At 47.6% G+C, this 14,119-nt stretch overlaps 1 protein-coding gene across 1 annotated transcript; it reads left to right on the top strand.

Annotated features, from left to right (window-relative positions):
- Positions 1 to 8,887: 8,887 nt before the first annotated feature.
- LOC137545327 (zinc finger protein 268-like) lies at positions 8,888 to 13,918 on the top strand. The gene is made up of 4 exons (XM_068266438.1): positions 8,888 to 9,158; positions 11,342 to 11,691; positions 11,806 to 11,904; positions 12,040 to 13,918. The coding sequence occupies exons 1-4, from the start codon at positions 8,888 to 8,890 to the stop codon at positions 13,423 to 13,425; spliced, it is 2,106 nt and encodes a 701-aa protein (XP_068122539.1). The 3' UTR covers positions 13,426 to 13,918.
- Positions 13,919 to 14,119: the final 201 nt, after the last annotated feature.

Below are 14,119 nucleotides of genomic sequence, written 5' to 3'. Positions count from 1 at the left end.
GCACTGACATCTTCTGCAGCACTGTACAGAATACATAGTCATGTCACTGACGGTCCTCAGAGGAGCTCACACTCTATCCTACCATAGTCATAGTCTAATGCCCTACCGTATTATTATTATTATGTATTCATAAAGCACTGACATCTTCTGCAGCACATTACAGAGTACATAGTCATGTCACTGACTGTCCTCAGAGTTCACAATCTAATCCTACCATAGTCATAGTCTAATGCCCTACCATATTATTATTATGTATTTATATAGCACTGACATCCTCTGCAGCACATTACAGAGTACATAGTCATGTCACTGACTGTCCTCGGAGGAGCTCACAATCTAATCCTACCATAGTCATAGTGTAATGTCCTACCATATTATTATTATGTATTTATACAGCACTGACATCTTCTTCAGCACTTTACAGAGTACATAGTCATGTCACTGACTGTCCTCAGAGGAGCTCACAATCTAATCCTACCATAGTCATGGTCTAATGTCACTATCATATTATTATTATGTATTTATATAGCACTGACATCTTCTGCAGCACATTACAGAGTACATAGTCATGTCACTGACTGTCCTCAAAGGAGCTCACACTCTAATCCTACCATAGTCATAGTCTAATGTCCTACCATATTATTATTATGTATTTATATAGTACTGACATCTTCTGCAGCACTGTATAGAGTACATAGTCATGTCACTGACTGTCCTCAGAGGAGCTCACACTCTAATCCCTACCATGTTCATAGTCTAATGCCCTACTGTATTATTATTATTATGTATTCATAAAGCACTGACATCTTCTGCTGCACTTTACAGAGTACATAGTCATGTCACTGACTGTCCTCAGAGGAGCTCACACTCTAATCCTACCATAGTCATAGTCTAATGCCCTACCGTATTATTATTATTATGTATTCATAAAGCACTGACATCTTCTGCAGCACATTACAGAGTACATAGTCATGTCACTGACTGTCCTCAGAGTTCACAATCTAATCCTACCATAGTCATAGTCTAATGCCCTACCATATTATTATTATGTATTTATATAGCACTGACATCCTCTGCAGCACATTACAGAGTACATAGTCATGTCACTGACTGTCCTCGGAGGAGCTCACAATCTAATCCTACCATAGTCATAGTGTAATGTCCTACCATATTATTATTATGTATTTATATAGCACTGACATCTTCTGCAGCACATTACAGAGTACATAGTCATGTCACTGACTGCCCTCAGAGCCTCAGAGGAGCTCACACTCTAAACCTGCCATAGTCATAGTCTAATGTCCTACCATATTATTATTATGTATTTATACAGCACTGACATCTTCTGCAGCACATTACAGAGTACATAGTCATGTCACTGACTGTCCTCAGAGGAGCTCACACTCTAATCCTACCATAGTCATAAAAAACACTGTGAGATATAATAAAGGTGGGGTGTGACCTGACTGAATACAAACAGGCAAATCGTATTCAAAAGATATACAAAACTTTATTCAATACATATCCAAATGCTAAAAACATATAATATATACAGCAACTCCCACCAGACAGCCCGCCAACCGCCCGATCCCACCCGCCACTCCCCAAGAGAAACCCGGAACCTCACAACGCCCACCCCTTCACTATATCATGTGCACATGATCGTATTAAGGACTGCGCAGTTTCTGACAATTCCTATCTGAGCTCAAAAAATGGAGAGAATGTTATGCAATTCCTTCGCTACAGATAGGCCTCTGGGTTTCCTAGGAAATTACCACTCAAGCACTAATATCAGGCCAGAGTTTATAACAGGCCCTAGGCATATATCCTCTTCACATGTATAAGTGCAACATGTAGTTGGTTTAGTCACAGCAGAATTAGCAAGTTTGCCAATCAAGATTCAAGCAGATTGATGTACATAGTTCATCCCAGCAAGGGTCAAAGCAAAGCACATGAGGCAGGTGTGGCAAATAGAATAGCAGCAGCACAGCTTGGTCAGTGTGGCATAGCATGCATGGATGTCAATCATCAAATTCACGCTTGTAGTTGGCTGGTCACATCAAGAATAACAGGTTTGCCAATCAATCATGGAGCAGGTATGGCAAACAAAACACCAGCAGCACAACTGGGTCAGCATGGCACAGCGTACATTGATATCAATCATCAGGTTCATGCATATATAGCATGCGGATACTATGCATGGCCAATTGCTGTAGCTCCTGTCAGGAGTGATGCCTATGCCCAAGGGGCTCTTACTGTGTCCTGAGTATGTAGTTCTTGCTGGCTCGTGATGGGTTGATGTGCTCAAGCTGCACAGAGAAGGCAGTGCTGGGGAGGAAGCCGAGAACTCATGAGGACTGCGGGAAAGGATGCGGCAGCGTGCTGGTGGTGGAGGACGGCGTCCTCAATCGATTTCGCTGGCTCTTCCGGCTTCTTCAGGAGGCGTGTCCCACCACACATGACGCCACAGCTATGTGCAGGCCGCCGACCAATCCGGCCGCAGACACGGCGCCGCCCGCCCCCTCCCCAGGGCCACTGTGAGCAGGGAGGCAGGGCAGGCAGACACGACGGGCGCGCCCCAATGGTGCGCGCGTCGCGTCCACCAGGCCCCGCCCCCCTGCACGCCGGCCCCGGGGAGGGGGCGGGAGGCGCCGGAAGGCAGCCGGATCCGACGGCGGCAGCACAGAGATGACAAGCGTCTAATGCATATCCCTAGGTAAACAGGGCAACTGCCCAAAGATTTAATCTAGTGGCACTATATAAGTCATAGTGTAATGTCCTACCATATTATTATTATGTATTTATATAGCACTGACATCTTCTGCAGCACTTTACAGAGTACATAGTCATGTCACTGACTAACCTCAGAGGAGCTCACACTCTAATCCTACCATCAGGCTCGGACAGAGCCGCCGAACCACCGACGGTCCCATCGGTGGGCCCCGACTGCCCCTCCTGCTGGGGGCCCCTAGAAGGGGTGCGCTGGAGGGGAGAGCCGCGGGGAGGGCAGCCCGACTGGTTTTTTTTTTTTTTCCCCTTAAAAAAAACTCTTTTCCCCGGGGGGGCCCCCTCCTATCCTCCCCCTCCCTCACCTCGGAGGGCCCCCCTCCTGTTACGAGCGGCGGGTACAGCAAACTTCCGGAGAGGTAAGGCAGAAGATAGAGGTCCAGCTGCCTCTCGGGCTACGCTGTCTCCTCTATGCCGCTCGCACTGCTTCCTGGTTTAGTGCGAGCGGCATAGAGGAGACAGCGACTGGGAGGCAGCTGGACCTCTATCTTCTGCTTTACCTCCCCGGAAGTTTGCTGTACCCGCCGCTCGTAACAGGAGGGGGGCCCTCCGAGGTGAGGGAGGGGGAGGATAGGAGGGGGAGGATAGGAGGGGGCCCCCCGGGGAAAAGAGTTTTTTTTAAGGGGGAAAAAAAAAAACAGTCGGGCTGCCCTCCCCGGGGCTTCTAATAGGAGGGGGGACACCCAGGTGAGGGGGAGCATAGGAGTCGGGGCCCCCACTGGCTACCCACCCGGCTACCTAACTGCCCACCCGGCTATCTAACTGCCTACATTCCCACCCGGCTACCCTTCTGCCTACCCTCCCACCCGGCTACCTAACTGCCCTCCCGGCTACCTAACTGCCTACCCTCCCACCCGGCTACCTAACTGCCCACCCGGGCCGGCTACCTAACTGCCTACCCTCCCACCCGGCTACCCTTCTGCCTACCCTCCCACCCGGCTACCTAACTGCCCACCCGGCTACCTAACTACCTACCCTCCCACCCGGCTACCTATCTACCCACCCGGCTACCTAACTGGCTGCCCACCCGGCTACCTATCTACCCACCCAGCTTCCTATCTGCCTACCCTCCCACCCGGCTACCTAACTGCCCACCCGGCTACCTAACTGCCTACCCTCCCACCCGGCTACCCTTCTGCCTACCCTCCCACCCGGCTACCTAACTGCCCACCCGGCTACCTATCTACCCACCCAGCTACCTATCTGCCTACCCTCCCACCCGGCTACCTATCTGCCCACCCGGCTACCTATCTACCCACCCAGCTACCTATCTGCCTACCCTCCCACCTGGCTACCTAACTGCCCACCCGGCTACCTAACTGCCCATCCAGCTACCTATCTGCCTACCCTCCCACCCGGCTACCTAACTGCCCACCCGGCTACCTAACTGCCTACCCTCCCACCCGGCTACCCTTCTGCCTACCCTCCCACCCGGCTACCTAACTGCCCACCCGGCTACCTAACTGCCTACCCTCCCACCCGGCTACCTATCTGCCCACCTGGCTACCTATCTGCCCACCTGGATACCTATCTACCCACCCAGCTACCTATCTGCCCACCAGGCTACCTATCTGCCTACCCTCCCACCCGGCTACCTATCTGCCCACCCGGCTACCTATCTGCCCACCCGGCTACCTATCTACCCACCCAGCTACCTATCTGCCTACCCTCCCACCCGGCTACCTAACTGCCCACCCAGCTACCTATCTGCCCACCTGGCTACCTAACTGCCTACCCTCCCACCCGGCTACCTAACTGCCCACCCAGCTACCTATCTGCCTACCCTCCCACCTGGCTACATAACTGCCTACCCGGCTACCTATCTGCCTACCATGCCATGGGCGTCCCTACATAGGGCAAAATGGGGCATGCGCACTCCCCTGGCTAGCTGCTGCCCCCCCCTAGCTACCCGGACCTGGCTGGCCCGCCCGCCCTGGGGTGGCAGCGGAGAGAGAAAAGAAGTGGCAGGCACAGCGGCGCTGCCTGCCGCATCACTTAATTCTAAAGGGGGGAGCGAGAGAGGGGGAGCCCCAAGGTGAGGGAAGGGGGAGGGGGAAACGTCCTCCCTTCCCCACCGCTTCTCTTCTCTCTCCGCTGCCACTGAGGACACCTATAGATCTGGCTATTTAAACTGGGGACACCTATAGACCTGTCTATCTATACTGGGGGGCCCTGTCACTACATACACTGGGGGGGGGGGTCCCTGTCACTGCATACACTGGGGGCTCCTGTCATACCTAAACTGGGGGTACCTGTCACTAACTGAACTGGGGGGGGGGGCGCCTGTCAATACCTGAACTGGGGGCACCTGTCACTACCTGAACTGGGGGGCCCTGTCACTACCTAAACTGGGGGCTCCTGTCACTACATACCCTGGGGGGCACCTGTTACTACCTTAACTGGGGGGCACCTGTCACTACAAACACTGGGGGCTCCTGTCACTACCTAAACGGGGGGTATCTGTCACTAACTAAACTGGGGGGCTCCTGCCGCTACCTAAACTTGGGGGTCCTGTCACTACCTAAGCTGGGAGGCTCCTGGTGCTACCTAAACTAGGGTGCACCTGTCACTACCTAAACTATCCAGGCCAGCCCAGCATCACCACCAGCCAACCAGCCCAGAATCACTGTCAAAAAGGCCACAGCATCACCACCAACAGTCAGGCCAACATTTACTTCAACCAGCCAAGTACAGCCCAGCATCACCGCCAGGCCGGCCACAGCATCACTGCCAGGCCTTTCAGCCCACACATCATCCCCAATCCAGCCAAAAACAGTATTGCCAGGCACAGCAGCCAGTAGAGGAGAATTCAGAAGCCAGGTGAGAGGTGTCTACCATATTAAGGGGGCATTCTGCCTATTTATGTGAAATGCTGTTTATTTATGTGCCTCATGACTGCTGAATTTGTCTTGTTGGGGGCCTCATGGTTACTGAATTTGTCTTGTTGGGGGCCTCATGGTTACTGAATGTCTTGTTGGGGGCTTCATGATTGCTGAATTTGTCATGTTGGGGGCCTCATGATTGCTGAATTTGTCTTGTTAGGGGCCTCATGATTGCTGATTTTGTCTTGATGGGGGACCTCATGATTGCTGAATTTGTCTTGTTGGGGGCCTCATGGTTACTGAATGTCTTGTTGGGGGCCTCATGATTGCTGAATTTGTCATGTTGGGGGCCTCATGATTGCTGAATTTGTCTTGTTAGGGGCCTCATGATTGCTGATTTTGTCTTGATGGGGGACCTCATGATTGCTGAATTTGTCTTGTTGAGGGTCACATGATTGCTAACTGCGAGACTATGGAAAAAGCTGAATCATCATCATATGAGACAATAGCTACTTTTTAGCTTTTTAAAACAGAAAATAAAACTGGGAGGTTTTAAAAAAAAAAAAAAAAAAAGAATACATTTTTCAGGAGTAGGATGGATGAAATTGTTTATCTTCACAGTTTATTTTCAACTTGGATTTTCCATAATGTTCATGTATGAGTTAAAACGTTTTTATTTAGTTTAAATTGCTGTTGCCACTTTGCAATAGATAAGTGACTTTTGGGTTGCAGTTTGGGCACTCTGCCTTCAAAAGGTTCGCCACCACTGTCCTAATCTAATGTCCCACCATTCATGCAAATTTGTCTCCACCCATGACTACACCCACATTCTGGTCCATGACCACACCCAATTCTTCCATGACCGCACCACTTCTTCCCCCTCCCCCTTTTTTCTATCTGCCCACCCGGCTAGCTATCTGCCCACCCTCTCACCCTGCTAGCTATCTAACCTATACTGGGGGCAGCTACCTATCTAACCTATACTGGAGGCACCTACCAATGTAACCTATACTGGGGGCAGCTACCTATGTAACCTGTATTGGGGGCATCTACCTTGCTAGCCTTTACTGGTGGCAACTATACTGGCTACCTATATTGGAGGCACCTACCTAACTAACCTATACTGGGGGCACCTACCTATCTAACCTATGCTGAGGGAAACTATTCTGGCTACCTATATTAGCCCACTGCCTTACTGTTACAGTTACATTACAATTACCCCCCACCCATGTGATGTCATGTCCACACCCATTTTTTTTTGTCGCTGCGCGCTTTGCTTTTTTTTTGGGGGGGGGGGGGTGTTGGTAAATTATCCTCACCGGGTGTCAAACACCCTAGCTACGCCACTGGAGGGGGGCGCAGCTTGGAAGGGGGGGGAATTGGGCACAATTACATGTGTATGTGAGCCTCAAAATGGGGGGGGGGGAGGGAGGAGGAGGAGAGGGGGGTGGGCCCCAGGCTGAAACTTCCTTGGTGGGCCCTTGGTGTCCCAGTCCGACCCTGGTCTTAAGTATGTGGGGAGGACAAAAAGGAAATTGAAAGAACGTTTGGGGGAACATGTTAACAATATAAAGAACGGTTTTGAGGGACATTCAGTGTCTGACCATTTTAGAACAAAACATAACAAAGACCCCTCGGGACTGGTTTTTTGCGGTATTCAGAAATATCTGGGTAATTGGAGAGGTTCCAATAAAATAAGAGAAGTGTCGAAATTAGAAACAAAATGGATATATGAGCTAAATTGTATGATTCCACATGGATTAAATGTTGAATTAGATCTGAATTGTTTCATCTCAAATGTATGAGGCCTTTGAGAAATATGTCAATGTGAACTTCAACCACTAGATGGGAGTGTTTTGATCACTTATTGAACTGTGACGGATTTTATAACTTGTAAAGAAATTTCCAAAATGTAATGAAATTTTATGACCAGGAGATGGCAGTGTAGGATAAGAAATGGACTGATTTATACATGAGATGTTTTTTCAGCATGTAATGAATTTTTATCACCAGTAGATGGTAGTGTTTGATAGAAAATGATGTGATCTCTGTAAATGGGACGCCGTTCATCCCCACGTTATGCCTGCAGGTAATTTTCTTCTTGCACAATAATCTGATAACCTTTTAATTTAACTATATTGGGTCTCAATAAATAATTATAAATGTAAGGGATATGCTTTGCCACATACGGAATAATATCCGGAAACATGCCTGGATTGACTCCCCATGAGGGCAGAAGGGGAAGTGATGTTGCGTGGAGCGCACCACCATCTTCCCGGAAGCACTGACGGCGTTCTCCCGTGCGGCTATCTCTGCACAACTCTGCCTAATTAAGGTAAAAAACTATATATAGGTATATCCAGCCACCATGTCTTTTAGCTCCTGAGGAAACTTTAATAGTGAAACCGGTCGAGTGAGGCGGACGTGTGGCTGGACGGCGTCCTATGATTTATGTGCTGTCTTCTCTGTGGGTCCCTGTAACAAGGACCCTGATGTGAGTGACCCCTTTTAAAACTTTTTATGCTGTTTTTTACTGCGCTACATTAAAATTGCTACAGACACGCTTAGATGTGCATAGTTTTTTTGCATGCCTCTAATTTTGGTGAAACACTGCATATGAGGATTTGAGTTATTCTGTCCAAACTGGAGAGGAGGCCGGCTGTGAAGACACCTGCTGCTGACCTCATAAAGCTTTATTACAGACCCTGTAGTTAAGGTCTGTAAGGATCTGGTAAGCGCATCTGTTTTTATGGTGTTCTCGGTGGTGGACATAAGTGAGCCTGCGCTGAAGTGTTTTATTCTAGGTTGGATTATAAGCAAAGAAAAATCCCGGCTGGTTCCAACTCAAAGAATAGTATTTTTGGGGTTGCTATGGGACACCACAACTCAGATGGTGTACCAGCGGAGAAGGTGGAAAAGATAATATTGAAAGCTCAGGTCTTTATGAGAGAGGAGAGTGTATCCCTAAAAAATGTCATGTCTCTGCTGGGACAAATGTCCTCAACATTCCCAGCAGTAGAGTGGGTGCAGGCTCACTCAAGGGACATCCAAACCTGGTTTCTTTCAAGCTGGGACAGAAACCAAAGGTCGTTGGACAATCTTGTTCAGTGCCCAGTACAAGTGCTGATATCCCTTCAGTGGTGGACTTGTCAAAGGCACTTGTCGCAAGGGAGGAGGTGGGTCCAGACATCCCGGCAAAAGTCTACACAGATGCCAGCTCAAAGGGGTGGGGAGCCCATTACTCAACTTTCCAGGTCAGCGGCCTTTGGTATCAAAAAATGATGGAGGCCTCATCAAACTTCAGAGAATTGATAGCGGTAAAACTGGGACTTCAACATCTGCAGGTTCATGTAGCAGGAAGGGAAGTCTTAGTGTACTCGGACAACATAGTTACGGTATCCTACCTGAAGAAACAAGGAGGAACCAAAGTCCGGAATCTGCGAGATCTCGCATTATCAATAATGACTTGGGCAGAGTCGAATCTCATCTCACTGACGGCAGTTCACATTCAGGGAATCAGGAACAGATGGGCAGACTCACTCAGCAGGGGTATGTCAGTAGAGGCAGAGTGGCAGCTAAATAAGCAGATTTTTCTGCAGATTGTGCAGGAATGGGGATGCCCAATAATGGATTTATTTGCGACACCACAAAATGCAAAGGTAAGGGACTTTTGTTCCTTACATCCGACGGTGCCGGAGGATCGATTGGATGCATTAGTGGTGGAATGGCCGACAGGACTTCTCTATGCCTTCCCCCCATTCAAACTGATTCCCAGAGTTCTCAGGAAGATACAGACGTCAGATTGCACAGTGATATTTATAGGGCCATACTGGCCCAGAAGGACCTGGTTCCCATATCTACAACACCTTGTCATCAGGAGTCCATGGTATCTAGGCAACAGAGCAGATCTCTTGACGCAGGAGGGACGGCTTCACCCCAACCCTCGACTTTTAAACCTCACTGCTTGGATGCTGAGGAAAGCATCTTAAGAAAAAGGGGGTTTTCAAAAGAAGTGGTTTCCACTTTGGTTAGGTGTAGGAAACCGTCAACAAGAAAGAAATATGGTAACATTTGGAAAGCCTTCTTAAGCTGGAAGGAGAAAAATGGAGTTAGGTCTAATGACTTAAGATTTATATTAGAATTTTTGCAAAATGGGGTAAAATTAGGGTTAGCAGTTAGCTCCCGAAGGGTTCAGGTATCCGCCCTCTCGGTCTTTCTTAATAGACAATTGTCCAGGAATACTTTTGTAAAGAATTTCCTTACCTCTGTTGCCAGGACTCAGCCAGTCTCTGAAAAATTAGTTCCACCTTGGGACTTATCATTGGTTCTTGACTTCCTTACCTCAGAGAGGTTTGAACCTTTGTCAGAAGTACCTTTAAAATGTTTGTCCCTGAAAGTGGCCTTTCTAATATCAATCACGTCGGCTAGGAGAGTCAGCGATATTCAATCCTTGTCCATAGAAGACCCATACATGGTGGTGCATCCCGATAGGATAGTGTTCAGACCAGACCCGGCCTATTTACCCAAGGTAGCTACAGCCTTTCATAGATCACAGGAAATAGTTTTGCCTTCTTTTTCCACAAATCCAACTAATGATAGAGAAAAAAAGTGGAGTACACTGGACGTTAGAAGAGCAATTCTTATTTATCTCCAGCGTACGGCCGAGTGGAGAAGGTCGAGTCATTTGTTAGTTTCCTATGCAGGATCAAGTAAAGGATTACAGACATCTAAAGGCACCATTTCTAGGTGGGTGAAGGAGGTAATCACATTAGCTTACAAGGGCTCTAAAATAGCAGCTCCTTCTAAAGTGACAGCACACTCTACTAGGTCGTTAGCCACTTCATGGGCAAAAAGGTCAGGGGCAAAGCCTAGAACAAATTTGCAGAGCTGCAACCTGGTCTTCATATACCACATTCATCAGACACTATCGGGTCGAACTACTTTCAAGCCAGGACCAAAGTTTTGGACGGAAAGTTCTACAGGCCATTATCCCTCCCTAAAGGTAAATTTCTCGCTGGTCTCAGCAGAAGCCGTCCTGGAGGACGATGGGAGAAAGTCCCAGCTGCTTACCGGTAGCCGTGTTTCGGCGAGTCCTCCAGGATGGCTGCCTGAGTGCCCAACCCCCCCAAAAAAAGGGGGTGATCTTATTTATATATATATATATATATATATAGATATTTAATATGCGTATGAATGGGTACTCGGTGAGAACTGAGGATGAGAGGGAGGAGGGGCTCCATTTATGGGCTCAGAGCTAATTAACATAAGAATTTATTTCAGGTGTTTCCAGCGTGACAGGAGACAGCAATGTCTCAGCAGCAGCCGTCCTGGAGGACTCACCGAAACAGGGCTACCGGTAAGCAGCTGGGACTTTTTTCTCACTATGATTGCGCTGCTTCTCACATGCCAATATCTCTGAGATAATGCAAATTGTATGCTAATTATATGCAAAGTTATGCAGCTGCTGCCTCTTGTCCATTTCTCATCTGCATAAACTTTGCATGAACTTGGAATTCTCAGCAGCTCACTGACCCTCCCTAATGATAATTGCTCCTCCTCTCAGAATTCTCTAACAGGAAGTGATGATGTTTCTCTATTTGCAGGGCGGAGTCCCGGCATCAGGAACCTCTCAGAGACTCGTCTCTCTGTATCCACAGACTGTACAACGGATGATGATGTCACTGGGCAAGAGTCTCCTGCAGATATCCTGGTGACCCCAAATATTCCCCCAGACTCCCCTCACCTGTGTAACCCTGAGGGGCCTCATACCCAGCACAGCTCTGCCCCTGCTGGAGGGCCTTATTCCTGTTCCACGTGTGGGAAATGTTTTGTGGGTAAATTAAGTCTTGTCAGACATGAGAGATCTCACACTGGTGAGAAGCCCTATTCACGTTCTGAGAGTGGGAAATGTTTTCGGTCTAAAGGGGAGCTTGTCCAACATGAGATATGTCTCACTGGTGAGAAACCCTATTCATGTGCTGAGTGTGGGAAATGTTTTGTACAGAGATCACATCTTGTCGTACATGAGAGATCTCACACTGGTGAAAAGCCCCATTCATGTGCTGAGTGTGGGAAATGTTTTGTGCAGAAATCACATCTTGTCATACATGAGAGATCTCACACTGGTGAAAAGCCCTATTCATGTGCTGAGTGTGGGAAATGTTTTGTGCAGAAATCACATCTTGTCATACATGAGAGATCTCACACTGGTGAAAAGCCCCATTCATGTGCTGAGTGTGGGAAATGTTTTCGGTATAAAGGGGAGCTTGTCGTACATGAGAGATCTCACACTGGTGTAAAGCCCTATTCATGTGCTGAGTGTGGGAAATGCTTAAAATCTAAAGGGGAGCTTGTCATACATGAGAGATCTCACACTAGTGAGAAGCCCTATTCGTGTGCTGAGTGTGGGAAATGTTTTGTAAGGAAATCACAGCTTGTTAAACATGAGAGATCTCACACTGGTGAGAAGCCCTATTCGTGTGCTGAGTGTGGGAAATGTTTTGTAAGGAAATCACAGCTTGTTAAACATGAGAGATCTCACACTGGTGAGAAGCCATATTCCTGTGCTGAGTGTGGGAAATGTTTTGTATGGAAATCACAGCTTGTTAAACACGAGAGATCTCACACTGGTGAGAAGCCCTATTCATGTGCCGAGTGTGGGAAACTTTTTGTAGAGAAATCACAGCTTGTTATTCATGAGAGATCTCACACTGGTGAGAAGCCCTATTCATGTGCTGAGTGTGGGAAATGTTTTGTGCAGAAATCACATCTTGTCATACATGAGAGATCTCACACTGGTGAAAAGCCCCATTCATGTGCTGAGTGTGGGAAATGTTTTCGGTATAAAGGGGAGCTTGTCATACATGAGAGATCTCACACTGGTGTAAAGCCCTATTCATGTGCTGAGTGTGGGAAATGCTTTAAATCTAAAGGGGAGCTTGTCATACATGAGAGATCTCACACTGGTGAGAAGCCCTATTCGTGTGCTGAGTGTGGGAAATGTTTTGTATGGAAATCACGGCTTGTTAAACACGAGAGATCTCACACTGGTGAGAAGCCCTATTCATGTGCCGAGTGTGGGAAACGTTTTGTAGAGAAATCACAGCTTGTTATTCATGAGAGATGTCACACTGGTGAGAAGCCCTATTCATGTGCTGAGTGTGGGAAATGTTTTAGGTGTAAAGGGGATCTTGTCATACATGAGAGATTTCATACTGGTGAGAAACTATATTTATGTGCTGAGTGTGGGAAATGTTTTGTGAAGAAGTCAGAACTTGTTATACATGAGAGAACTCACACTGGTGAGAAGCCCTATTCATGTGCTGAGTGTGGGAAATGTTTTGTAACGAAATCACATCTTGTCAGACATGAAAGATCTCACACTGGGGAGAATCCCCATTCATGTGCTGAGTGTGGGAAATGTTTTGCATTTAAATCAGAGCTTGCAACACATGAGAGATCTCACACTGGGGAGAATCCCCATTCATGTGCTGAGTGTGGGAAATGTTTTGCTCGGAAATCAAACCTTACCAGCCATGAGAGATCTCACACTGGTGAGAAGCCCTATTCATGTGCCGAGTGTGGGAAACGTTTTGTAGAGAAATCACAGCTTGTTATTCATGAGAGATGTCACACTGGTGAGAAGTCCTATTCATGTGCTGAGTGTGGGAAATGTTTTGTGTGTAAATCACAACTTGTCATACATGAGAGATGTCACACTGGTGAGAAGTCCTATTCATGTGCAGAGTGTGGGAAATGTTTTGCACGGAAATCACAGCTTGTCATACATGAGAGATGTCACACTGGTGGTAAGTAAGGGTTAGTGATAGCTTTGCCTCCAGTGAACCTGAAGTGGCCACAGCATACTGCTCTCCATCTCCCCAGCATAGCAGGCAGTAGGGAGGATGGAGAGGGGAGTGCAGCAGCCAATAACAGGCTTGTTCAGTTCCGCTTATCCCTCTCTCATCACTGGGAGAAGCTCTATTACTGCACTGAGTGTGGGAAATGGTTTGGCCATCAGTGGTCTTCTCCAGTGTTTGTTTTATCCCTTGCTAGAGGCACATGGCAGCATAATTACCCAGAATCCTGAGGACTCTTTCATGCTGCTCAGTGCATTGGTTTGTAAAGCAATAAAGTCCCTGAACTGAGGTGACATGATGGGATTATTATTATTTAGTATTTATATAGTGCTGACATCTTCCGCAGCGCTGTACAGAGTACATAGTCACGTCACATAACTGTCCCTCAGAGGGGCTCACAATCTAATCCCTACCATAGTCACATGTCTATGTACAGTACAGACCAAACGTTTGGACATACCTTCTCATTCAAAGAGTTTTCTTTAATTGTAGATTCACACTGAAGGCATCCAAACTATGAATTACCACATGCGGAAGTATAGTACCTAACCAAAAAGTGTGAAACTGAAAATATGTCATATTCTAGGTTCTGCAAAGTAGCCACCTTTTGCTTTGATTACTGCTTTGCACACTCTGATTCTCATACCTTTC

Source organism: Hyperolius riggenbachi, chromosome 2 (assembly GCF_040937935.1).
Source record: "Hyperolius riggenbachi isolate aHypRig1 chromosome 2, aHypRig1.pri, whole genome shotgun sequence".
Taxonomy (NCBI): domain Eukaryota; kingdom Metazoa; phylum Chordata; class Amphibia; order Anura; family Hyperoliidae; genus Hyperolius; species Hyperolius riggenbachi.
Note: the sequence above shows the minus strand (reverse complement) of the source record. Positions and strands in the feature narration are given on the sequence as shown.